This window comes from Danio rerio, chromosome 3 (assembly GCF_049306965.1).
Source record: "Danio rerio strain Tuebingen ecotype United States chromosome 3, GRCz12tu, whole genome shotgun sequence".
In the NCBI taxonomy this organism is placed as follows: Eukaryota; Metazoa; Chordata; class Actinopteri; order Cypriniformes; family Danionidae; genus Danio; species Danio rerio.
The window spans coordinates 28,809,472-28,836,408 of record NC_133178.1 but is presented as its reverse complement, the minus strand read 5'-3'; the positions used below and the strand labels follow the sequence as shown (position 1 = coordinate 28,836,408).

Here is a 26,937-nt window from a genome sequence, read left to right as displayed (position 1 = left end):
GTTAAGCCGCGGTCACACTAGAGTTTGAGCATGCGAAATTCTGTCACTGCAAAAAGGGGTGGGATTAAACAAAATAATTAGACGCTAAAAAAAGCGAGCGATTGGTCCATGTTTTACATTTCTGTCTGGAGAGGTCATGTTTTGATCTTCGATTCGTCTCACGCAATCATGTGATGCGATTTCGCAGGTCAGGGTTCACCAAGCTTGAACTTTCCGAAAAACTGCGAAACTTGCCACATGACCTTGCGAGTCTGGCCTGTTGCATTCGTGTGCGTATGAATGGAAGTCTATGGAGAGAAAAGTCCAGTGTGACCACAGCTTTATACTTAATTCCCACTAAAGGCAAATCCTCAATCGTTTAAGGTTGTTATAAATACACATATATCTGCATGAAGTATAGGTTTCACATATTGTACATTTATGAGAAATATATTAATATCAAGTACTTACGCTTACATACTAATTCAAAAGTAATAACTTATTGTCTGTATACTATAGATACAATAAAACAAATGTAACACAATATAGGAAAAGTACACGGTGGGGGGGGTCTATCTCGTTAATGAGGTTTTCTTGTTTGCGTGAGTTTACGCACTGGCCTAGTGAGACAAGGATCATCATAACCTCACTTACAATCACTTCAAACCTCTTATCACTTGAAGTAAAGGCACAAAGACTTGAATGTTGCTGCGACTAGGAGGAACACTTTTGTGCAATATAATGGAATAGTCCCACAGTCTAATTTCAAGAAGCTCTTGAACAACCGAGCAAGCATTTTTTGTTTTTAAAAGATGTCTAATAGATGTCTAAACATAGTCGCCTCGGCTAAAACAAGGTTAAATTTGGGATTAACCAGACTAGTCATCTATTAGATTTTCACTGAAATCCCAAGTTTAGCCTTGTTTAGCCAAGCTAACTACGTTTAGATGTCTATTAGACGTCTATTAAACAAAATTGTTTGCTGGGAACTGTCAATCAGTAAAGTCACTGTCTCACTACAGCAGCTTTGTTGGGACAGTGCATAGCCATTTGCGAGACCAACCTGAACCAATGGCACTACAGTTCATATCAAACTTTATAGCTGATGTGAAATATTGTTCAATGATGTGTTGGCAAGAAGTTTGTGAATTCACCGTTAAAAAGTTTGTCTTGCATGCCCAAAATAGCTGCCCAGAGGCAATGCAAATATTATGCCAATGTATTTACTTAAAGGGGTCCTATTATGCTTTTTAAATGTTGGTCAGTGTGTAGCATGTATGCTTGGAAATAAAAAAAACGATCTAAAAAGTTACAAATCTTAAAGGTTGATTCTACTCCAAAGAGAGCTATTTAGCTTTATAAATATAAAGAACTACAAGGAACAGCACATTTGGACTACAAGCATTGTTTTTCAGAGTTTATGATGTCACAAAAATTCCACCAATGGAAATTCGAATGGTTGGTGGGGAGGGGCAAAACAACAATAATGTTGTAATTCTGATATGTCTTGCAATATCTGAGCATGCAAATATTCTGCGCAATCCTCTTGACCAATATTCTCGGCTCCAATTGATTATTTTGTGAAAAATCTGATATTCCAATTCTCAAATATGTGTAAGTATTTAGTTTTTAAATGACATTTAATCATCATTAAGAATGACCATATTAGTTTATGATGAGTGACACTATGTTAATCTGCAGTGGAGAGATTAAAGCTGCTGGATTTACAACACTACGTTTCATCATCTTCTTATGAAATAGTGGCTTGTTTAACTGATAATTTTGGATAAACTATAGTACATGTCTGGTTTTACTGATAGATAATAGAGTAAACATTCTGATTTCCTAAAGAGTGTCTGTTGAGTACTCTATGACTGTTGAGTAACTGTACATACAGTATATGGATTCAAATGTCTGCAACCCAAACCTTATATTATTAAAAAAACACTGGTAAGTTTGTCTGACCCGGAACTAATTAAGCTATTTGTGTTGGGGAGAAAGGTATAGGGAAAAATAATGTGTTTTTTAAACCACCAAGCATGAGACCACATTCTAGCACACTGCCAAAATAGAGCACAATAGGACCCCTACAATAGGGATTTGAAGAAATAAATACATTTAATAGTCTTGTTGTGTGTTGATACGTGATTGTAACAATTGTTAATCTGCCAGGGCATCTGTATGAATTTGATGTTTGTGATTGACTCTAAACTCCTTGAGCTTGTCCACTTTCAACCACTTCACACTTTTGTGGAAAAAAGTTTATTACAGTGATGCCATACAGTTGCCTACAGGTCCTTTTAGGGCAAATGTAGTCAACTTTTTTTATATTGTAAAGCCCAATCTTCCTTCACCAGTCTAACTGACTTATTTATTATTAATTTATTTATTATCTGTTATTTTACAGACTCTAACTCAAAACTGCAGTATTCTCTATAGTTTTGTAAATAACAATAAAATATGCACATTATATTTTAAACATCAGAAAAAGGCAAGTGGTTGAAAATGGACAGAAGAGTCAGCAGGTCAACAGGAATGCGTCTACCTTATCTTCTCGTTATCAACAAAATGCATCCAAAAACCAAACATAAACAGGGTCAAAAAAACCCTGGTAAATTAAGAAAGAACTTCAAGCATCTTTTTTGAGGGGGTATTCAGTAATGCAGGGGTGTCTCACTCTGCTTTTAGAAGGCCACTGTTCTGCACATTTTACTTCCAACACAATTGCTATGAAGGTCCTAGTCTAAGGCTGGAGCTAAACTCTGCTGAACAGTGCCCCTCTGGGAACAAATCCAGACACTCCTGATGGAATGCAGTAAAGTTCAGACATTTTTAAGAGTGACTTAAGTAATGAAAAACTTTCTGGTGCCACACTATCCTTTTGTGTTTCAAATCACTGCAGGTTCTGAGGGCAACTTAAAGGTAAAAAGGTTTTCATTTTCATGATTATCCCACACTGGGGTACAGCAATAAGGCTTTGTCAAGTGATGTGTAGTAACATCTGGAAAGGAAGTATCCCCCACGCAGTGCACCAGAATAGACGCAGTCCCTTAAACACTCTTAAACATGTACATAACCTGTCAATCCTTCCTTCAAGAAAGTCCATACTAACTGAACCTTCTGCCCTCTTGCTCTCCTCCCTTCTCGAGCGTCCTATCAGTGTACTTTCCTCTGCTGAGCAGCACACAAACGCAGGAGGAGTTGATACGGATCCACCTCCAGCCTACCTTCATGTTGACATTCGAGGTGAGGGCACGTACATATGACTGTTTGGTTTCGCACCTGCTCATCCAGTGTTTTTTATCCACTCCCAAGCAGCCTGCCCCCTCCACCCCTTGCCCACTGCCGTTTCCTGACACGCGGCACCTTGTTTCATAGAAGTACTGCTTCAGTGGCGTAGCCTGGGTCGGGATGTAATCCATAATAGTGACATTATTTCCACGATGGTCCACTGCGGTTTTCTTCTTAGTCACCCACCCGCTTTCGGCCTCACACACAGAGCGCTCACGGCCTTGTGTGTATTGGTCGACCTGTCGCTTGCGGCGGGCTCTAGGAACGTGGCCAGTTGAATCAGAAACACCCAAGAGTAAGTTCCTGTATGCCTCTTTGTCACCTCCGTGACTAGGTGTAGTAGAATCCATTGTGTGGCTTTCCCCATCCTCTACCTCATCACTGGCCAACAAGCCCAACTCCAGCATTAAGAGCAGAGGTGGATGTTTGGGTGGGGAAAGACTCGAGGAGAAGAGCACTCGAGGATGGGCGTCCAGCAAAAACAGCTGATCTTCTTCGATCCGAAAGCCTGGATCCATTTCAAACTCTTTCCCTTGTGGTTGAACTTCGTCCTGGTTGTCCTGTACAGGTAACTCAAGACCTTCAAGAGGTTTATTTCTTGCATTTGTGTCATCTTTAAGAAAAGTCTCAACACTACTTTCTTCGTGTAACTTTCTACGGTCAAGCTGGCCAAAACTGGCCTTTTCGACCACATTCTTTTGTGATTTGTATTTCCTATGATCATTCGTCCTGGATGCATCTTCTCTGGTAGTCCTATCTCCTCCACCTGTGTAGTCCTGCTTTGTGTTGTTGAAAAGGTTGTGCTGTGTTAAATGATTCTCTTGGTTTGTTCTACCCTTGGATATACGGTCACCCTCTGTTCTAGGAGGAGCTACATCAGGTGTGCTGTAGTTGTTGTCAGAAACAGCACCATGAGGGTGCTTGTCCACTGATGAGTTGGTCTCAGCTTTCAGGACACTGGTGCTGTTGCTGTCGTTTCTGCCAGGCTCTATCGTCGCGGCAACAAGCCCGGGCACAGGACTTTGAGGGAAAGGCAGGGCCGAGGCGATCACCATGGCAACCAGGGGAAGCCAGTGCATCACTCCCAAGACGTGTCAACTATGAATAGGTAAGAAAGCAAGAATTAAAAAGTGCACGAAAAATGAAATTACAAATATTTACTTCACAATGTAAGGGGTAACATATACATTTTAAGGATGTGTTCACACTTCTAGTTCAGTTCACTTGGTTAATTTGGTCCAAACCAAACATAAGAGGTATATTTGATGATAGAACTTATCGAACTTTGAAAATAATGCTGATAGTGCTTGTTGTTTGTACATGCAATGCTATTTTTTCAGTTTATTTTTCAATGTTGCTTCTATGATAGGAAAAAAACTGATAACTGGGACTGAGATCCACCCTATGTCAGTCTGCTTGTTTGATGTGCACCAGGTTTAGATATAAACTTTCACAGCAACACAAAAACAGTAATCTCACAAGAATTTGCTTCAACTGAACCTGAATCTGCCAAGTGTGAACACACTCTATGACAACCCTGAATCTGCCGGTGGATCTTATCTCTCTGTAGTTGTTAAACATAATCTATAATTCATCTTATGTAGACCTATATCTAATGTGTCTATAACGCCCCATTCTCATAGGGCGTCCATCTACTTTGAATGGGTGGCGTCAAGCGCAGATTAACTGAATTGTGGATACGTTGGCGCCGCTTTAGCAGCGTTGCTCGCTGCAGAAGTTGGGAATTTCTTAACTTTTCAAGCACCAACGGAAGCGTCAGCCAATCAGATTGCTTTATGCAAATACCCCAGTTCAGACATTAGCCGACCGCAGACTAATTTCATTGGTTGACACTGCTATGATAATCGCGTCAGCCCCAACTTCAGATACGCTCTCCATCAAGGGTTGACACTAAAAAGTGTGAATCGGTGTTAGCCTACTTGTTCTTAGGTAACGTGTTTTGGCTGAGTGTAAGGATAGGTTAATAAATCTGATTCTACATGTTTGATCGAATGTTTGCCTTTAACTCCTTTATTGTATAACAATATTGTACTCAATACTTTTATAATTATTATTGACTATTAAAATTATAGCTATAGCTACTGATTATTATATTCAGCTATTGGTTATCTCATATTTCACATGCATTTCCTGATAATGTTTACACATTTCTGATAATGTTTATTGTGTGCATATAGCCTGACATTAAGTGCGTATTGCCAAAACTACACAGTGAGCCTGATGTTTCATATTTTTCAATGATAAAAGGAGGCAGCTGTTTTGTTATATATTTGCATACAGTGGTGACAGCCATATAAATATGTACATGATGCCTCAACATTTTTGGTGTCTGTTATGTTTAAATTGTTAATATAAAATGAAAAGAGACAGTGCTTTTTGTCATGTTTTCATTTTATTGTTAAGATGAAACATAGCCAGGGTGAATGACATAAACGTACACTGATTTTACATATGAAGATTTACCCGGCGTGTCCTCGGGAGTTCGGTATAAAATTGCGAAGTCTGACCTTACAAGAAAAGAATCCAAGACTGAACTTTGAGTTCTTAAGTTTAAGAAAAAGCCCCAATCAGGTAGTTAATGTCTGCAGCCACGCCTCAGTTTTCAGATGTTTCCATTTTCCCCATCCACACAAACATGAAGCAGCAGCGTTTTAAAACAAAAACAGCCTCTTCAGCATTTCCAAAATGCTGTTTTCAGGGCTCAAAAACTCCACGGTAGTGTGGACGAAAGCCATAACTGTAGCAAAACTTATGCGTTTTAAAACAAAACCGTATTCGTGTAAACAGGGCCTAAAATACAGTAGCAACATATTTTTACTATATTCTTACAAATATTCAAGTGTAACTCATTTAGAAAAGAAATTCCATGAAAAGGACTTGGTTAATCCATCAGTTGTTGAATCTGAATCTTTGATGTTTAAGTGCACATACTTATGGGCAAGTCCAATTAATGTTTTGTTTCACCAGATGATTCACTAGGGGAAAAAATTATTTCATGCCAACTCCAAAATGGGAAATCGAGTTTTATCATGCTATAAAGTTGAACATGTTGGGGTAAAGTTGCACTGTGAGTGAGATATACTGAGCTAAAATTCACAATTACTGTTGTGTATGTCTATAGAGCACTTTGGGGTGGCAGCAGGATTCAAATGAACCACCTCAATACCGGCTTAATGAAAAGAAGTCAGAATAAAGCTGTTAAACAGAGCTTTACTGCTCTGGCGTACGCTGGTGGAAAAACGATGCAGATCTGCAGACAGCAGATTCATGTCTTTATGTTAAAGATAGAGCGGAGCCACAAACATGCTTCACCATGGCTTGCTCTGGTTGGTCAGGGCAGATATGAAATCATCGGCTAGTCAACGTCTGGCAAAGCTCAGTTTGAAATAAAGCCACTAATAGTGTTGGTCTAGCGCTGGCCTAGTTTCACACGAGACCACAAACAACTCTGGTATGTGTGGAAAAGGTTGTAAATTTCACAGCTTATGAGCATGACTGAGGCAAACAAAAAGATGCCACTTTACTGCATGAGCCAAAGAATAAATTCCACTGCTCTGAGCTTCAAAAATGCATTCGTGAAATCGTGTTTTAATCTTTGTCTTGTACAGTTGAAGCCAGACTTATTAGCCCCCTTTGAATTTTTTTTTTTTTTTTCAAATGTTTCCCAAATGATGTTTAAGAGAGCAAGGAAATTTTTACAGTATGTCTGATAATATTTTTTTCTTCTAGAGAAAGTTTTCTTTGTTTTATTTCAAATAGAATAAATGCAGCTTTAATTTTAAAAAAACTATTTAGGGTCAATATTATTAGCCCCTTTAAGCTATATATTTTTCGTTAGTCTACAGAATAAACCATCATTATACAATAACTTGCCTAATTACCCTAACCTGCCTAGTTAACCTAATTAACCTAGTTAAACCTTTAAATCCCACTTTAAGCTGTATAGAAGTGTCTTGATAAATATCTAGTCAAATATTATTTACTGTCATCATGGCAAAGATAAAATAAATCAGTTATCAGAGATGAGTTATTAAAACGTTTATGTTTAGAAATGTGTTGGAAAAATCTTCTCTTCGTTAAATAGAAATTGGGGAAAAATAAACAGGGAGGCTAATAATTCTGACTTCAACAGTAGGTTTGACCCTATGATCCCTCATTTAGTCATATCTGTAACACGACTCTCAGCAATGATGAGAATACCTCTGAGATTTGGGTTATTTATCGACAGGAAAGGCAAAGTTCTTCTTTAAGACAAGCTCCTGGCCTCGAGGCGGTGATTTATGTGTTTATTTAGTGGGGGTTAGAGTAAAACTACACTGATGGATGATAATCTCTCTTCCTTTTACTTTCAGCACTCACTTCTGGAAACACACATTCTGCCAACCACCAGGTGGAAGCAAAACCACCACATCTAAAATGATCAGATGATGTTGCTGCTTGTGCTATCTATCTGTCGATAATTCATGGCTGCATTTCGGTGCTAAAAAATCTACAGCAAACCAGTTATATTGTGAAATACTCTGCTACAGTTAGAACTGTTTTCTTTTTAAAACAAAATGTATTCCAGTGACACAAAGCTGCATTTTCAGCTTTGTTATACATATTTTCATAATTTTTATGTAGTAAGTTTAGATCTTATGGTGGCTCAGTGATTAGCACTGTCACCTTACAGCAAGAAAGTCGCTGGTTTGAGTCCCGGCTCAACAAGTTGGCATTTCTGAGTGGCTTTTGTATGTACTTCCCAGGTTTGCATGGGTTTTCTCTGAGTTCTCCAGGTTCCCCTTCAAAGACATGCATAGTAGGTGAATTGGATTAACTAAACTGTCATGCATGTGAGAGTGTATGGGTATTTCCCAGTACTGGGTTGCAGCTGGAAGGGTATCCGCTGTGTAAACCATATGCTGGAATAGTTGGTAGTTCATTCCACTGTGGTGACCTCTGATATATAAGGGATTAAGCCGAAGGAATATGAATAATACGTTTATAACATTATTAAAAAACATTGAACTCATATTTGTGACATTAAAACTTGCCTTACTGTAAATTTGAGATAGTTTAAAGCAGTGGTTCTCAAACTTTTTTCATCAAGTACCACTTCAGGAAAAAAATTGTCTCTCCAAGTACCACCAAAATGAGCAGTATTGAAATATACAGTAGCATAGTAACCCCAGTAAAGCAGCTGCAACTCTGCACAGTTAAAAAACGTGGCACATTAGCCCAGAAATATAGGCTATATGTCATATATGGCATATGATATGCATAATTTTTGATACATTTTGAAAAGTGTGTAGCATATACATGACATATTTAATTCCTCCGCGTACCACTAGAAGGAAGCCTGCGTACCAGTAGAGGTACATGTACCACAGTTTGAGAACCACTGGTTTAATGCATAAAGTGAAATACAGCTTTCTTGTAATTAGTACAAATATGAATTATAAGTTGTTTATGGCAAATCAAAATAGTAAATTATAGGGAGGACGCAGGGAGAACATGCAAACTCCACACAGAAATGCCAACTGACGCCTCCGCGGCTTGAACCTGCGACATTCTTGCTGTGAAGTGACAGCACTACCTACTGTGCCACCATGCGACCATCCCTTAAACACATCTCTTATAACCATTCAGGTGTGAACATATTATGGCCAGATTCAGCTTTACAGAAAATAATATAACATAACAGTTGCTATAATCGCTTTGCTTGTGTCACAGCAGCTCAAAACATGGTAAATACCATGATTGCACCTACAACAAAGAGACCATCACTCACGCAAGTCACACCAATAGAATTCATAAACAGAGGTTACACCTCATCTGGATATATTGTTATGCGAGCGCATCCATCAATCACGTTTTCACAAATCATTTACCTTCTCACGTTGTGACTGTTGTAGGCTATGTATAATATACTGTGGCACAAGTGCGTCTTCCTCTGCTTGTAAACTCCTAAACAATGCCCTGCAATCTGCTAATGAGATCGGCCAGAATGGCGAGTACCAATCGAGTCATTAAATGTGATTACCTGCCGATACCGATCTTCAGCTGATCGATCAGAGCATCCCTGGTAAATTGTTAGGAACATGCTTTTTACATTTCAGTGTACTGTAAATAGTGATTCTATCCACACAATGTAAACAGTGCTGTATTTTCTTTGCCAAATGTGTAGTTACATTCTATATATACTTAGTGGAAATAGCAAGACTACATTATAAAACAGGGCACGATGATACCCTATAATAAATAGGAATATTTATCAAATGGATGCCAGCTAAATGGCACAATAAAGTCCTCCCAACCTCCAACTCAAACAAATGTTACAGCCTCATGCTTTAAGCCCTACGCCACTGCTGCCATTGTTTGTATTTCTCGGTGTCCTATTAAACATAGGAGTCAATGTTAACCTTTGTGTGCTGTTGAGGATTTTTTCATCATCTCTAGGGTGATCTTGAGTTCTAATTTGGCCACAACTTTCTCTGTTTGCAAATGGAATGATTTTAGGTGACAAACCTGACATTTGGACACTTTGAAAGTGTAAAAAAAAAAATCAACAATGTTGAGCAAATTTACTTTATATCGAAATACTTTTTATATCGAAGTTAATATTTAGCTGCACCATGTTGGTGTTTTATAACATCAGATTTTTATGAGGTGGATTGTTAGCCCAACGCTCAGCCCCTAACCTCGAGGATCGGGCAGGTTTACCCTTTCTTATGTTTATGGCTGTTTTTGCCCTATTGACTTCCATTATAAAGACATTTTTGATTGCAAAAACATGACACCATATTATCATGCATTCTTGATTGTTGATGTTTTTTTTTCTGTTGGAAAGAAGTTCATTTCATTTTCATCCGCTTTTCTGGGGCTGAGTCGCAGGGGCAGCAGTCTTAGGAGAGAACTACAGACTTCCCTCTCCCCAGACACTTCCTCCAGCCCCTCCGGGGAGATCCCGAGGCGTTCCTAGGCCTCTATAAGGGTGCGCCCTGCCACCCTGCGTTGGAAATTCATTTCGACTGCTTGTATCCAAGATCTTGTCCTTTCTGTCATAGCCCAAAGCTCATGACCACAGGTGAAAGTAGGAACGTAGATTGACCAGTAAATCGAGATCTTTGCCTTTCAGCTCAGCTACCACAACAAACTGATACATCAACCGCATTACCGCTGCTGCTGCACCAATCCGCCTGTCAATATTGTGTGTGTGTGAGAAAGAGAGACCTTTGTGCACTTATCTTGATATGTCTGATACAATCAAAATAAGCAGCTCAGCTCTCAGAACATAGTAAACATAGTAAGTGCATGTTTACACCCTATAATCTGCTGTTTTACTCCATATAACTTTTGTGCACAGGCCTATCAAAAGGGTTAATGCTGCCAACTGATGATCAACAGTGAAAATTAAACATTTTACCTCCTGACAACAGGGTAAACCACCAACAATCAAGAATGCATGATTATGTGCTGTCACGGCTTTGCAATCAAAAAAATGTCATAATAATGGAAGTCAATGGGACAAAAACAGCCACAAACATAACGAAAGGGTAGTCAATTTGAGCAGTACCCAATGGTTAATAACCTCTGTCAGCTATTTACTACAATATGTACAAAGTACACAAAAAATAAATCAACAAACATCAAAAATATCTGTCCTAGAGTCTACCATCTTCTTACTGATGATACAGTAAGGGACGTGTCCAATGTTACGGACAGGTGTAAATCACTCACCAATCCTGTTATTGTCGTGCTGAGAGATGAGGGAGGGAGAGGCAGTTTAAGAGAGAAAGAGGGTTGAAAAAAAGAAGAATGCTCAGTATGTCAGTGATGCGGCTGAGAAGATTCCTCCTGGGTTTCCCCAGGCGGGACACTTGAGAAAAAAAAATGAAGCGGGACGGGGGTGAGTGAAACCAGCAATTGCCGAGTCGAGTCACTGATGGTTTGGGGAGAGATAATCATTAGGCTCATAAGGAGAGAGTGGGTGGACAGGAAGGCTGTTGCGAAGTGCAAAATCACCACTTGTGACGCTCATAATAACAGCACTCCACCCCGGACGCTGTTTTCTAATAACACTCAAGCCAAACCAACACGCTCGCACACAATGTGCAACTGAGCCTGCGGACACACGCACAGAAAGAAAGAATGCCACCACGTTCACATGCATGCATGCCAGGACACGGAGAAATACATGTATGAGTGCTTACTTCCTGTTTACGTTGAACGTATAAACAGGTGTGCGTTATGCAAATTAAGATTTGATTTCATTTTCTTCTAAATGCAAATTAGCTTTACGGTATGCATGATTTATTCTGCAGATGGAGATTTATAGTCTTTTGTGCATGCAAACAATGACGGAAACATATTTTGTGCATCTTACAACACTTTGTACCTTTTTAACAACCGTTGTAAAAAATGTACGTTATTTAATAAGGAAAAAATGCTAGGGTATTAATGTTATGTGTGTATTTATATGGCCATGCACCCAAAGCAGTTCAGGGGGGTCTTTCCACACCACCACTGGTGTGCAGCATCCACTTAGATGATGCGACGGCAGCCACAGGACAACGGCGCCAGTGACCTCACCACACGCCATTTATTGGGGGAGTGGAGAGAGTGATAGAGCCAATTCGGTGGAGGGGGATGATTTGAAGGCCATGATGGATAAGGGCCAATGGAGGGAATTTGGTCAGGACACCGGGGGGGAGGTGCGATGGGATTTTTTATGACCACAGAAAGTCAGGACCTCGATTTAACATCTTATTAAGACGGCACTTACTGACAGTATAGTGTCTCCTTTACTTTACTGGGGCATTAGGGCTCGGAGCTAGTTGTCCCATGTGGTCTCCCATTCCGGTACTGACCAGGATCAGCCCTGCTTCGCTTCAGTAACCTCTTGGGCTGCAGGGTGATAAGTTGTGTAAAATGGATGGAAGAACCAATAAATGGATATTATTTCTCAGTATTTTGATTGTGTTGAGATAATATGAAATAAATATGAAAGTCTAAGTTTGAAAAATTGAATTTAATTGTCAGAAATGCATGGTTTTGGTTTTGTGTGGTTTTGAAACACATCTATTTTTTAAACAACTGTTTAAAATGAATAACTTGGCATGTGTCATTATTAGTCATCGAACAATAACTTTTTTCGAAGTTTGGAAAAGTCAAGGTTTGAGTCAAGGCAGAAAATAAACTTATGAATGAAATTATTCCATTTATATATTCAAAGATGCTGTTTTAAATAGTAAAAAAATCTGTGTTTCGGAAACTTAAGACAGCAGAAGTCAATTATTCATTTGAATGATTTAGTGTAACTGTTCACATGTTTACTGTTCCAAAAAATGTTAAATGTTTCTCAAAAATAAAATATATTGCTTAAAGGAGAAACAAGTTTTTTTGTTTTAACATTTAAAAAGAATATATATTTAGAGGAGTAATCACAATATAGAGAAAGCATGATATTTTTATTCAAGGTTATCATACTTTTAAAATCTTATAGCAGCCCATGCCTAGTCATTATATTTATATATATATAGAGAGAGTGACACGGTGGCTTAGTGGGTAGCACTGGGGCTGCACAATATAGCGTTTCAGCATCGATATCGCAATGTGATCATTCGCAATAGTCACATCACAATTATACACAATGTGGAGTCTGGATTATTATTTATTTATGGATTATTACAAGTGTTTTTTTGAGGTCTGTGACCGTGTGAGGGTTTTGAAAGCATTCAGGCCTAAGAAATTGTACCATTTGTAACTTTGACAAATTAATAACAATTAATTTTATTGAATCGCTTATAAAATGAAGACTATGCTGTATAATTTTACATTTGATTAAAGTTACAGTTTGACTCCTTGGAAAACAAAGTTGTTTATTTAATTGGTATCTTTTTCTCGACTGAATTCATCTATGCTTGTTTCCAATATTTTATGCACTCTCTTACAGAATCGTCCCAATCACTCTAAAACGATAAATTCTTTCCAAATAGTTATTCTACACATCTAGTGAAATTGTATTTATATATATCACAATTTTTTTTTAAATTGCAACGTTACATGTATGCTCTCCCCAAGTTAGCATGGGTTTCCTCTGATTGTTTCGGTTATTAGGGACTAAACCAAAGAAAAAAAATACATATATAAAGATTTTAAAACAATGAATAATTATTAATAAATTATTGCATCATAATTTATTAAAGTAAAACATTTATAAATAATTATTTCATTCATATCTATATTTTAATATGTTTTTAGTATTCATGCCACATTACATTTTTCAGCCAGTTCTATACTATGTAGGGTTTAAGCTTGTAAATGAAGTGTGTTCTAGTATAATTGTTTACTTCAGTTTTTAGTACTACTTAAGTTGTCGTTTACTAGGAAATTCTGAAAGAAAGTGTTAATATACATATATACTTGTCTTTAAACTTGTTGACCTTAACGCATGGTTAAAATTCCAAAAAATGTATGCCAAACATTTTCTTTATGTCCCCACAAAATTACAGCAACAAAAAAACATGCTTCAAAGAGTTTTATCTATAGAAGTTTCACTGTTGAAAAAAAATAGATCAGGAAAATCTTTTGACAAAACCAAAAATGACTTAGATGTTACAAGCATAAATCAAGGAATTTGTTGTGGTATGTGAGAGTGTGTGTGTGCACCTAAGCGAAAAGGGTGTAGCGCATGAGTACGTGTGTGATTTGAGAGGAAGCCATGCCCATTAATGCATACAGTATGTTTGTTTTGGAACGGGAACACAAGCAGTAGGCAGGCACACACACGTGCAGGAGGCATATCTGTAGACGCTGGCTGACATGCAGAAGCACTTCATCAGCGCTCTCCATTTGCAGCAATGACATGCTTCACAAACTCTGCCATCCAGACTGGCCCTGCACTTTCTCTCCTCACCTTCCACGCAGCTCAAAAATGAGCCTCAAGCCTGACATAAAAAACCCAAGCACAATGAACCCGCATGTTTAACCTGATCTTATAGCCTCTACCTCAAAAACCTGTGCGCACACATCCTCGCATATCTTTGATCTGAACCCACTACTCCCACCACCATGACAAGCGTAATCTGCCATCTTCTAGACAAAAGCCACCTTACACAAACACTTTAGGCTCTCCCACTTGGTTCTATTCTCAGGTTCACGCCGCTGAAAACTTGAAGCCTGCTTTATAAATAACCGCCTTCTTCAATTCTTAACTGGAAATCGGCCGGAGGATCTACTACCACTTCACGCTGTCACAATGACAAGCCTGTCAAATCGGTTATTGCAGATGTATGGCCTTTATTATTTATCCTCTCCAATCTGAACAAAAGCGTGAGTCATTATAGACATTCTACAATCCCCCTGTTCAGACTTGACGTGTCTGACGATTTTGGAATTTTCCCATCGTCCCACTCACCCTATACACTCGGCCATAAGCATCCAACGCAGCGCACTGGCTCTCAAATGGAGACACAAAGATTTGTACAGAAAACACCATATAAAGGCTTGTAATGGTGGTAAATGTGCTATATTGCAACAAAATCTTTTTTCAGAACTTTTAGTGAAAGCTTTTATTACATTTCTTTATTCATTTCTCTTTAGTGACTTTTCATAAAATAAAAATATATGTTTTTATTTTCATAACTCATAACTTTTTTCCAGAGTAAAAATGACTAATTATTAAAACTGTCTAGGGCGAAGCAGTGGCGCAGTAGGTAGTGCTGTCGCCTCACAGCAAGAAGGTCGCTGGGTCGCTGGTTCGAGCCTCGGCTCAGTTGGTGTTTCTGTGTGGAGTTTGCATGTTCTCCCTGCTTTCGCGTGGGCTAAATTGTCTGTAGTGTATGAGTGTGTGTGTGGACATTTCCCAGAGATGGGTTACAGCTGGAAGGGGCAACCGCTGCATAAAAACTTGCTGGATAAGTTGGCGGTTCATTCCGCTGTGGTGACCCCAGATTAATAAAGGGACTAAGCCGACAAGAAAATGAATGAATGAATAAAACTGTCTAGGGATTTCCTGATCAGGTGTTTTTGCCCTCGATTCCGTGTCATTTGATTTTAAGTATCTACCGATACCGAAACCCAGTCCCATATTTCTATAATACATAAAATAAAGAAGAGCGAAGAAAGAGATCCAGGATGTTGCTTGTTTTTAATTTGATTGACCTTATTTAATCATTCAACAACTGTTAACAAACAGAGCCCTTCTTTGAGGTGGCTTGAACAATCAAGTAATAAATAACATACATTTTTTTTACTTTTGCACTTTAGTGCAACAATAAATATAATATTTATCTAATATAAAAACAAATAGCACCTCTACTTAAAATACCCGGCAGGCAATCCCAAATTTACATATTTCACAGTTTGCTATGGCAATGCTGTCGTCATCAACTTTATAATACCCGCCAGACCGCAGACATGTTCTACTTTGCCGGCATTTAACCAATAGGGTCTCTGCAACAATATGATGTCATGCCGCACGCGTTGCTGTTTTTTGTGTGAAGTCAAGAGAGAGGTCTCTGGAAACAGGAACTCTGCCACTGAATAACTATAGATGTGTTAAAAAATAATGAGAATGTATACATGTATAGATATATATTCGAGTCCTGATTGGGAGGTAACGTCTGATTCCGGTCAAGTCTGAAACCGCGTATTCGGCCCTATTTCCGATCAAGCGATCAGATCTGGTCATCCTTACTGTCTAGTAATAACATTCAGATTCCAGATTTTTTTCTTTGCTTCTTTAATTAGATGTCTGACTAGATTTGCACATCATCATTCAGTGTTTGCAATCTGTCTGGTCTAATACCAGTAAAATAGCAAAGAGGATTTATCGGCGCTATAGTGCACCATTGATCTAAACGACTCAAGTTCGATTCCTGGCTCATGGACTTTTTTCGATACTGTCCCCTTCTCTCTTAGATTTAATGTCATTTCAAATAAAGGCAAAATGCCAAAGAAGTAAATCTTTAAAAATGGTAAAGAGGATTTGGGGTTTTCACCTATAATGCACAGGACAGTGGAGGTTATGGTAAAATGCTTTCGCCACTAGCTTGCATAGTTCGAGACTTGTAGAGCTGCACATCGATGGATTACTTTTCAGTGTTTGGACTCTCAGCAGTGAATATTAAAACACATTGAACTGAACTAAACTGATTTTAAACTATAAGAACATTCAGTTCACTACAATCTTCTATGTGAAGCTGCTTTGACACAATTTATATAGTAAAAGTGCTATAGAAATAAAGATGAATTTAATTGAATTCTTAACAGTAAAGTGAGGGAAGCAGAGAGAGGGAAAGGCTCGGCACAAGACTTTGCGCTGGGAGTAAAACTTGTGTCACTGTGAGCACTTTGGTGCTTTGTGTTAACACACTAACCATTAGGCTATTGGTGCTGACTTTTTTTAACTAAAGAATGTGGCAGGACGACACAGGGGTTCAGTGGTTAGCACTGTTGCCTCACAACAAGAGGTCGCTGGTTTGAGTTCTGGCTGGGCCAGATGGCCTTTCTGCAGAGAGTTTGCATGCTTCCTCATGTTTGATTGGGTTTTCTCTGGGTGCTCCGGTTTCCACCTCAGTCCAAAGACATGCAGTATGGGAGAATTGGATGAACTAGATTGGCCGTAGTGTATGAGTGTGAATGTGTGTATGGGTGTTTCACAGCACTGGAGATTCATTAGTTAGTGTACTCTGAGTGTTGGGTTACAGTTGAAAGGAATCTGCATAAAACACAAATGCCAGAGTAAGTGTCAGTTCATTGCGCTGTGGTGACCCCTGATGAATCAGAGACTAAACCGAAGGAAAGTGAGTGAGGAAGGATAGGGCAATTCCTCAAACTATAACATGTATTTGGATATGGAAAGTTTAATTTGAAGTGTTTTCGGTAAGTTAAGACAACAACAAAAAATTTTTTTTTCAACAACAGAATGGTTTTCCTTATAGTTAAAAAAAAAGTATTTCTGAACACAACAAAAAATGCTATGTTATGCATTCCAGGCGAGTCATTGGCACTTTCACTTTGTTAAAAAAACCACACACATCTGCAAAAATATAGTGTGTGTTCAAATGGTATATGTATCACCTTCGAAAGTGCACCTCAGAGTGAAAACACCTGTGGGCACCATATTGAAGTGTCATTCCAATTCAAAATGTATAAAACTGGCCACTTCTAAGGGCACTTCAGAATTAAAGGATTTCAAAGAGCACAACTGATTAACACTTCAGGTCCCTGTGGAGTTCTTTGGTGTCACACATTTATACCTTTCTAATGGGTTAGGTCAGAGGGATGAGCTCTTCCAAATGGAATGCAGTGGTAGTCATGGATTCCACTATTGTTGATTTGACATATATCTATAAACTGAACATCTATAAACATCTACATCTATAAACTGAACATGAAATTTATGAATGTCACTGTTTTCTGCATTGCAGTTTACACTGAGAAGCTAAATGGTACAATGATGTAAATTTTATGTAAATGAACAGCTAAAACACATTAAAATGTTTCCAATTGTATCTAGAATCTCTGTCTAGATGTACCCTAAAAAGTAAAGAGATAAAAGGTCAGAGAGATAGTGGGCAATGGTCATGTAAGACTAAATAATTATTATTTTTTTTATCATTATGAATTACAATTAGCCTAAAATCTCTCATTTAATTAATTTAAAAGAGAGTATTAAAAATGATGTAGCAAAATTCCCTCTGGGTAAAAAATAAAAACATATCTTGTCTGGCAGGGGATATTATTCCAAGACAAACATCACTGATCCTCCTCTTTTTCATTAAATCATTTTCGTCTCTTAATCATGTACAAAAACATCAGATGTTTCTGGTCAGAGGCGCTGTGCTGCTGTTGAAAAGCCAGCTGCTTAAACTTAAACATCTGAAAATGGCAACCACACACTGGGTGACAAACTCTTACACTTTGAGAGTATCTCCATCCACCTTTTCCTTCTGAGAAAAACCTGTCTACTTCAGTCCTTGTCTGAATAATTGGAAGAAAGGTTCACGTTTGACTGAATACCTGTAGGTTTATTTTCCTGTATTGTTTGTCAAAAGCCTTACCCCCACACAGCGATGTGTTACAGGGGTGAGAAAACAGTTACATAAACATTCATTATACAGTAAACAAAGGTTGTGAGCTTCTGTTTGTGTTTCTGTTTTTATAGGCTATCTGGGCAGGTGACTGATGTGCATGTGTTAATTATTATTCTAAATGGCTGCTCCGAGCCAAAACTCCTTTACTGTGTAAACACTTACACATTATTACTCTCTTATGTAGATAGGTGTGTTTTTTCACACTTCCACCATAGGATAACCTCTTAAATATTATATTCTTAAACGATATTAATTATTGAATCTACCATTCATTCGAATGACAATATAAGATTATTCGGCGATATGGATTGTTGAATCTACCATTCATTCGGATGACAGAGTCATGCTAAAACATAAACAAAACACACCTACAACTGTGTATTTGTAACAGCAGGTTGGACCTCCTTCTGAGGTGTGCAGGTAAACAAAAGTGAACAGTAATTGCTGACCGCGGAAAGTAAACACCTGGTCAACATCTGAACTGACAGTCGACGCAAGTTTCAGCGAGTCCGCGTTCGGGACAGCATTATTTGGACTAACGTTACAGCACACATCCATTTTGTCGAGTCGCTAGAGGCTAGTTTTAAAAAATACCATATTTGATCTTTAGCCAAAATAGTTTTGTAGTCAACTCTTTTGAGAATTAAGAGACCTAAGTCAAACCTGTTTCCAAGAGTCGATTTGATTCTAAAACGATTCATCATGTTTAATGGCTGTTATTGATGTGTTCGTATGCAAATACATGCTTTATTTATTTATACATTTGGCATATTTGTTTGTTTGTTTGTTTATTTATTTATTCATTCTTGTATTTATTTAACCAGGAAAGCCCTATTGTTGTATAGTGTCTCTTCTACAATTGAACCCTTTCTTTTAGTTTGGATGTATAATGTGTTTGTAGAAGCCATGATTCAGCTAAAGTTAACTAAAACAAAGTAATTTGCCTTATAGTGAGCTATTTTGAAATATACAATGCTGAAATTAATGTACATTACCTGACTGTACAGCATGTCTTAATAATATGCTATCAAAAGTCCAGCTCTCAGTTCTGTGTCTTGTACTCGGACAGAATTCAGTCCACTTAGTGAACGAATCGATTCAAGAATCGATTCACATTCCGATTCAGTTCGCTAATTTCGACGCTTGACAACCTGTCAACGACTCCGATCCTCACATTAAATTAACTGTTACGATAAAACTCCATCTGTCATTACACCACTTTAGATTGTTATCAGCATCGGAAGCGTATGAATATGTGTCTGTAATACACCTGTATTACACCAAGATACTTCGGCTAATTATAACACGGAACACCTACCGTTGAGGTGAGTTTCGGGCCACACGTAACTTCGGCAAACACCACATTGATTCAACAGTCCGTCAGTCTCACTCAATAATCAACGAAATTTCCACAACAGCTCCCGCTTCACATGGTTTAAACCGCAGAGGACTCTCATATCATCTCCGAAGTCCACTTTCAGGAGGTCCACGTCGAGTTGTATTTCCACGGTTATCTGTTAAACAAGCGCCTAATAATCTCAAGTCAGTCCTCGCGCGCGACTTTCTGGAAGATTGACATGCAAGTGGTGAACAACCAGAGCAATAATACACCTCTGACACAGCGTGTATGAGCCTGAACTCCACTTTTTCAGCTGCCAAGCCGAGCTGTAAACGAGAGACGCTTAATATGAAAGAAAAGTTGAAATGTTTCGTTTAGTGGATGCAGAAATTCCCGCGGCGAGGTCTGAGTGCTGAAGTCGTGCGGTAAGGTATCTTCATGAAAGGCGGTGAGGGGGACAACACAGCCAGTGGGAGTGAAAGAGGGCTGGTTTAGTAGAAGAGGAATGGACAGAGTGAAAGAAGACATTATGGTGGAGGAAAAAAAGGACGAGGACCATCTGCTAGCGGTGGGTGTACAGAGTTCTCATAATGAAAAACACAAAAAAAGAGTGCAAATGGTTTAAATTTAATGGATGGACTGCCTTGGGAGGTGATTTGTTGTCAGTTAACTAAGTTTAAGTTCAAACTAATCACCCCCAAACAAGTGCACCATACACCCAATGACCTTTTAGTTGTTGATGACTGCAAGGAAACATTAAAGGGAAGGTTAATCCCAAAATAAATATTTGCTGTTTATTTATTCACCTTCAGGGCTTCCAAGATGTTGGCACAGACAAGTTTGTGTCTATAAACATCAAATGCAACAAGAAGCTTGTGCTCCAGACTTGAAGACGCAGACCGATTGCTGAAGCTGTTTATTAAAGGTAATAATGTCATGTTCAGTTTTGTGCACAGACTAATTGTTTCACGTCTCAAGACCTTAGTGTTATCATCAAGGAGCCACAGTTGTTACATTTGTTTTGCTTTTGTGTTTTTTACACTCTTAAAGAGTTGGTAGTTATTTAATTTATTTTGATATGTCACGGTTTAAGAAAAATACTAATAATGTTCTGCTGAAGAGAAAAGTCACCTACTGTACATCATGGATGATATGATATAAGGGTGAATAAATAACAAAAAACATTTTTTATGCTTAACGTGAAAAAGCTTAACGTGGCTTAATGTACCTAAACATCAACCAGAGAAACACTAATTTCTTTCAAACTGTATTTTTAATTAACAGTGACTGTAAAAAGAAAGAGTCCTACATCCATAGACAAAGTGAAAAACACAACATTAAGCTTTTCTTCCCCATTGAAGTCTATTATAAGGAAAAACTTAGCGTGGCTTAATGTACTTGATTTTAGTGAGTAAAAATTTTCACGATCAAGCTGTGATTTTGTGAATGACATAAACAATGTCACGTTAAGGAGATAATCAGAGATAATCAAATGTCTATATACGCATAAACACTTTCTGCTTTTATTTTTAGTGTATTAAGTGAACAATATCACTTTAAGCATTCTCCCTATAGAAGTCCATTAAAAGGAAACTAACGAAGCTTAACATGGCTTAACACTGACCAGGGAAACCCAAATTTCTGTCAAAATGTACTTGTAATTAACCCCAACTACTGTAAAAAGAATGAGTCCCAATTCCATAGATAATGTGAAAAACAGCACATTAAGCGTTTTCTTCCTCATTGAAGTCTATTATAAGGAAAAAGCTTAACGTGGCTTAATGTACCCTAACAACAAGCGGGGAAAATCAAATATCTATAAAATTGTACCCATGACAAACACTTTCTGATGTCAAAAGACTGAGCTCTAATTTGAGTGAGTGAAAATTTTCTCATTATGCATTTTAAGTCCATTATAAAAGAAAAAGCTTAACCTCAACAAGTGGGGCACACCAAAAATCTATGAAATTTTACTTGTAATCAACACTTACTACTAGCAAAAGATCAAGGCCTGATTCTGTGGACGAAGTGAACAATGTCACATTAAGCATTTAATCCCCATTGAAGTCCATTATAAGAGCTTAATGTGGTTAAACTTGACATTCAGAGATAATCAAATGTCCATAAAAATATACTCATAAACACTTTCGGCTTTAATTTTAGTGTATCAAGTGAACAATATCTCTTTAAGCATTCTCCCTGTAGAAGTCCATTATAAGGAAACAGCTTAACGTGGCTTAACGTACCCTAACGCCGTTCAGGGAAACCCAAATTTCTAGTAAACTTTACTTGTGATTAACACTAACTATTGTCAAAAGAACAAACCCTCTATAGATAAAGTGAACAATATCACGTTAAGCGTTTTCTCCCCTACTGACGTCCATAATAAGGAAAGGCTTAACATCTTAACATAACTTTACAACAACCGAGGGAAACCAAATGTTAAAAAGACTGTTCATAAAATCAAATCTTATTTATGATAGATTAACCCTTGCTGTTAAAAGAACGTGCTTGTGCATGTCATTGACATCTCCACAACAACACAGGGGAAAACACTTGACACACTTTAGCTGTTCCCTTTTGCTGTGGAAACGGGCCTCATTCTTTTGCTAGTAGTTAGTGCTAATCCCAAGTAAAATTGGATATAAATTTGATTTTCCCCGCTGGTTGTTCAGGTACATTAAGCCACGTTAATAATTTTCCTTATATTAGACTTCAATGGGGAAGAAAAAGCTTAATGTGATGTTTTTTACTTTGTCTATAGAATTGGGACTGGTTATTTTTACAGTAGTCACTGTTAATTACAAATACAATTTGACAGAAATGAGTGTTTCTCTGGTTGATGTTTAGGTACATTAAGCCACATGAAGCTTTTCAGAAAGTCCCTCATGTACCTTATAGCCTTTAAGTTGTTAGTAACTGTAATGAAACATTGAAACAGCAGAATTTTCATTTATGGTGGTCTGAACTGCTTGGAGTTTGTGACTAGCTCTCAAATTAGGGGGCAATTTGTTAAAGCAATTTCCTCTGGAGATTTTATTTTCAGAATCTACAGCCAACTAGCCCTTAGTTTTATGGAGATGTATATTGCCTTCTCTCGTTCTCCATCTTTTCGTTCTCCCCTCCTCTTTCCTCCTTTCACCCAGCAGAAATTTCCATCCCACCAAAACCCATTTCCCCAGAAAGTTTAAAAGATGAAAGGATAAGGAAAAGAAAGGAAACAAAAGGGAGAAGTGTTCTGTTACAACCCTGCCCCTGTGAGACTGTCCCTGAAAGAGTTAGGGGATGAGAGAGATGGGGGAGAGAATAAGAGAAAGAGCGGGGTACAGAAAAGAGGTTTTCAAATGAGGAACGGGGAACTTCATATTTAACACACACAAAACACAGGTGAGCACACACACACACACACACACACATACATACAAACACAAAACTCAATGAGGTCTAAAACACAGTCCGGCCCCCTCATATCTTTGCTCCTGTCCTCTCCTGACGCTGTTCCTCCCTCTTGGCATTTAGTGTCATTCACTCCCAGTCTTTACCTCCTTAACACTATTCTGTCTCTCTGGTTTTGTCTGAACTTGTTTCATGTGCACTTAGATATTTCAACCCCAGGGCATATTGGTGAGATTGAAGGAGTGAGAATGAGAGAGAGTCACAGGAAAAGAGAATGATTGAGAGCAAGGAGTCACTGAGGTATTGAGCGAGATGACAGGCGAACAAAGGTAGAAAAGGAAAGAAGGGACAAACTCAAACGCAGCTACAAAAGTTCTTTCAAACACCAGCACTCGAGTGGCTGAACGCACACATACATGGGCATGCACAGAGCACTCTTGACACCTTGACATTGAGAGATAAAAATATAATTATGCAAAGGGCCTTATTATGTAGTGCGAACCAGCAGTACTTGTTTTCTTCAGATACCATTTACCACTCTACACCCCAAACACATACCCATGACTGGACCACACCGCACGATACAGACACTGAGTCACACATACACACACAAGAGCCTCTGACGAAATTGCACATCTTTCAGATGCCGAAATGATGACACAGATAAGAGACAGTCTTTCTCACGTCATGTGACAGAAATATTTAATAAATAGATGCTGATTATTATCATTGAACCAGTGCTATTTTTGTATCCGCGAGATACTCTTTTGTATTTGATTAAACATTATTAATTAGCTTTATTTTATTTAAATTTCACTTCAATGAAAATAGGAAATCTTACATTTAAAACAAGTTCAAATGTATGTACGCACTAAAAAATATGTTATTTAAAAGTTTCTGTACTTTGTTATTTATAAGCGTTTCCTTTGTATTTATGGTTATAAATTGCGTTATGGGACTTTGATCTCTGCTCTTTCGACTTTTGATCTTGAAAATTCAACTCTGCAGCTTAGCAAAGTGTTTTTATCGAAGTTTTAAACTATATATTGTATAGGAAATACAGTTGAAATCAGAATTATTAGCTCCCCTATAAATTTTTTCCCCCAATTTCTGTTTAATGGAGAGAAGATTTTTTTCAGCACATTCCTAAACGTAATATATATGTATAAAGAAATAAGTTTATTAACATTATTGCCAGGCGTTTTTTAAATGTAATTTACAGATAAAAAATTATTTCAAACTATTGAATATGCAAAATAAAATAATATTATTAGAAATAAAGATCCCATAATGCAATTCAATAGCGTAAATAAATGGAAAATATATAATACTTATACATATATTTTACAGTGTATTTTTACAATCTTATTTAATTTTATTATGTTTTATTCACTGTTTTCAATTAAAGTATGGTTAACTAACATGCCACATTAGTTCATTATAATAGGTCTTATTTTATTCTATTTAATTATTCCTTTATTTATTTTCCTTCAGCTTTTTCCTTTTATTCATCAGGGGTCATTCACCAGCATATGTTTTGCACAGCGGATACACTTCCATCTGCAACCCAGTACTGAGAAACTATTTAATTATTACCATTTAATTAAAGGCGCAGTAGGATATTTGCCTAAATGCTAACTAGTTAGCAAAATATCTCTCAAATACAATACCTCCCCTGCCATCCAAAGCCACGCCTCCCAAAATCGCAAACGCGCACATCAGAGATGACAGAGACCTACTAAATCATGTAAATCCCCAGTTAGAAAGCAGAAAAGCGCTGTTTACTTATGTTGTTGTTAAACTAAATAACCATTTACATCAGGGATGTCAAACCCAATTCCTGCTGGGCCGCAGCGCTGCACAGTTTAGTTCCAACTCTGCTCCAACACACTTACCTGTAGGTTTCACACAAGCCTAAAGGACTCAGTTAGTTTGATCAGGTGTGTTTAATTAGGGTTGGAACTAAACTGTGCAGGGCTGTGGCCCTTCAGGATTTGAGTTTGACATCCCTGATCTACATTATCGATGCTGTAAAAGGCCTTTATGAAATTGAAAACAGTCACATCAATTTTTTGCTGGATGATTTCAGTGGCTGAACAACACTTCTGTGTATATAACCCATTCATAATACAACACAATCTACATCAGCTTTGGGGGACTAAAATAGTTTTAAAACAGAACATTACCTGTCTATAAGAAATACTTTAGCCATGGTGTTGCTCTTCCTCCAGTGTGCAAAGTAACTAAATACTCATTCAGGATTTTTAAAGGTTTGATTCAGCATTTGTTTTTACCGCTGTTACTATTGTCCACATGACCGCGGCCCGCATAAACACCCATCTGCGTGAACAGAGCTGTGCAGTTGTACAAATGTACATTTGCTAACAGACAGTTTGGGCTACTTATCAGAATTATTGGCCCGACAATTTTTCATTGAATGAACATTTTTATTTTTATACTTTGCCCAGAATATAAAAATACACATAAATACATTTAGATCATTTACTTTAATCGTTACTATTGGAATGTGAAGAGACTTTCAGCCAGCACAACAAAAAATGTTTCTGAAGACAATCACTTACTGCACCTTTACTAAATTTATACTATTCATTAACACATTTTCAGAGTTTTTTAAAAGCCTTCTATTTTTCTCCCTTTTTGTCGCTTGCTTAGTGTGTATCCAAGTCAGTTTTATTTCTATGGCAATAAATATCCCACCTCAAACCGCAAATATCAAAGCAATTACAATCTGTTACATACAGCTATTACGGCAATTATTGAAAATAGCGGAGCTGTCAAGGAGACCAATACACTGTCCTGAGGTTAGACTTATGGTCTTAAAGAGGTGTCATTCATTCATTAAGTCTATTTTTCCTCCCCTTCGCTCATCCATAGATCTCCTTCATTACTGTCGCTCCACCTTACATTATCCTCATTTTCCTCACCCCAGCACCACCATTACCTCTTTCCTGGTGTTCTCTCTGAGTTTCTCTCGCTGTTGGTCTCAGCATGTGTTTCCAATTTTGGCTGTAATGCACAGCTCACCACAATCTGACCTAATTAGCCCCTGTCTGGTGGATCCGCCTTCGACAGCACCCACCGTGGTAGACTGGCTAGAGGTCAGAAGTCAGGGGTCATCGCTGGGAGTGCGGATGGGATGGGATGAGGGGGACAGAGCCTTTGATTGATGTGCCAGGTCCCGAAACATAATGCAGTGTGTTCAGCGGTGACCAGATTAAAGGTGCAACCGCTGTAATTTCTTCAGTATTTGGGATCAGAGAGGGTTACTGAGGCCTGAAATTGGATTTCGCTGTAAGACAAAAGGGTCAAAGAGGGGAGGTCAAGAACACAGGAGCACACACAAACGCAATCCTTAACAAAACACACGGGGTAAAGTACATAATCCACCATCTCGCACACCTTGAGTTGTGAGTAGGTATCGGGTCCGTTCATTGCTACTGAGAAAGAGGGGGTTAGAACAAGGGATTTAAGAGGAGAGATTGATTTTAGGAATGCCTTAATTATGGGAACGGAGAGCCTAACTCTCGGTTTAATCCTTAATTAGAAACAGCTTCATATGGAATAGAGGGAGGCACAAGAAATGGCTGAACTTTAAAAGGAATGATAGTGCAAGAGGGAAAGCTCGTCAGCCTTTATAAAGCACGTAAAAGTGTGGCTCCACGCTGTGTGTGTTTGCTGTAAACCGATATGATTACAACTCGTATGGAGGCCCTTTTTATAATCTCACCCTCAGCCTCGCTTTACAATCCTCATAACACCAATAGAGGGAAAGTCGTTAACAGAAATACATTCAATGAGGAGCTTGCATGA

General features: G+C 38.1%; 2 protein-coding genes across 4 annotated transcripts in view; one reads left to right on the top strand and one right to left on the bottom strand.

Annotated features, from left to right (window-relative positions):
* Positions 1-280: 280 nt before the first annotated feature.
* Positions 281-20,150, bottom strand: ntf4 (neurotrophin 4). The gene is made up of 2 exons (XM_005163972.6): positions 19,690-20,150; positions 281-4,368 (listed from the first exon to the last, which is right to left on the bottom strand). Exon 2 carries the CDS (start codon positions 4,347-4,349, stop codon positions 3,087-3,089), a length of 1,263 nt encoding a protein of 420 aa, XP_005164029.2. The 5' UTR covers positions 4,350-4,368; positions 19,690-20,150; the 3' UTR covers positions 281-3,086.
* Positions 4,304-26,937, top strand: part of slc1a9 (solute carrier family 1 member 9) — a 115,510-nt gene continuing 92,876 nt past the window's right edge. Inside the window, exons 1-3 of one of the 3 annotated variants that reach the window (XM_073935273.1) lie at positions 19,484-20,278; positions 20,523-20,635; positions 22,860-23,097. The gene's annotated coding sequence lies outside the window, so the exon portion shown is untranslated. Of the gene's footprint in view, positions 4,379-19,483; positions 20,279-20,522; positions 20,636-22,859; positions 23,098-26,937 lie in introns of those variants that run through there. The other 2 variants (XM_073935252.1, XM_073935276.1) reach the window with 2 other exon arrangements.

What these genes read in the sequence shown, in the direction of transcription:
- ntf4 (XM_005163972.6), bottom strand. Translation starts at nt 4,349, where the DNA reads ATGCACTGGCTTCCCCTGGTTGCCATGGTGATCGCCTCGGCCCTGCCT.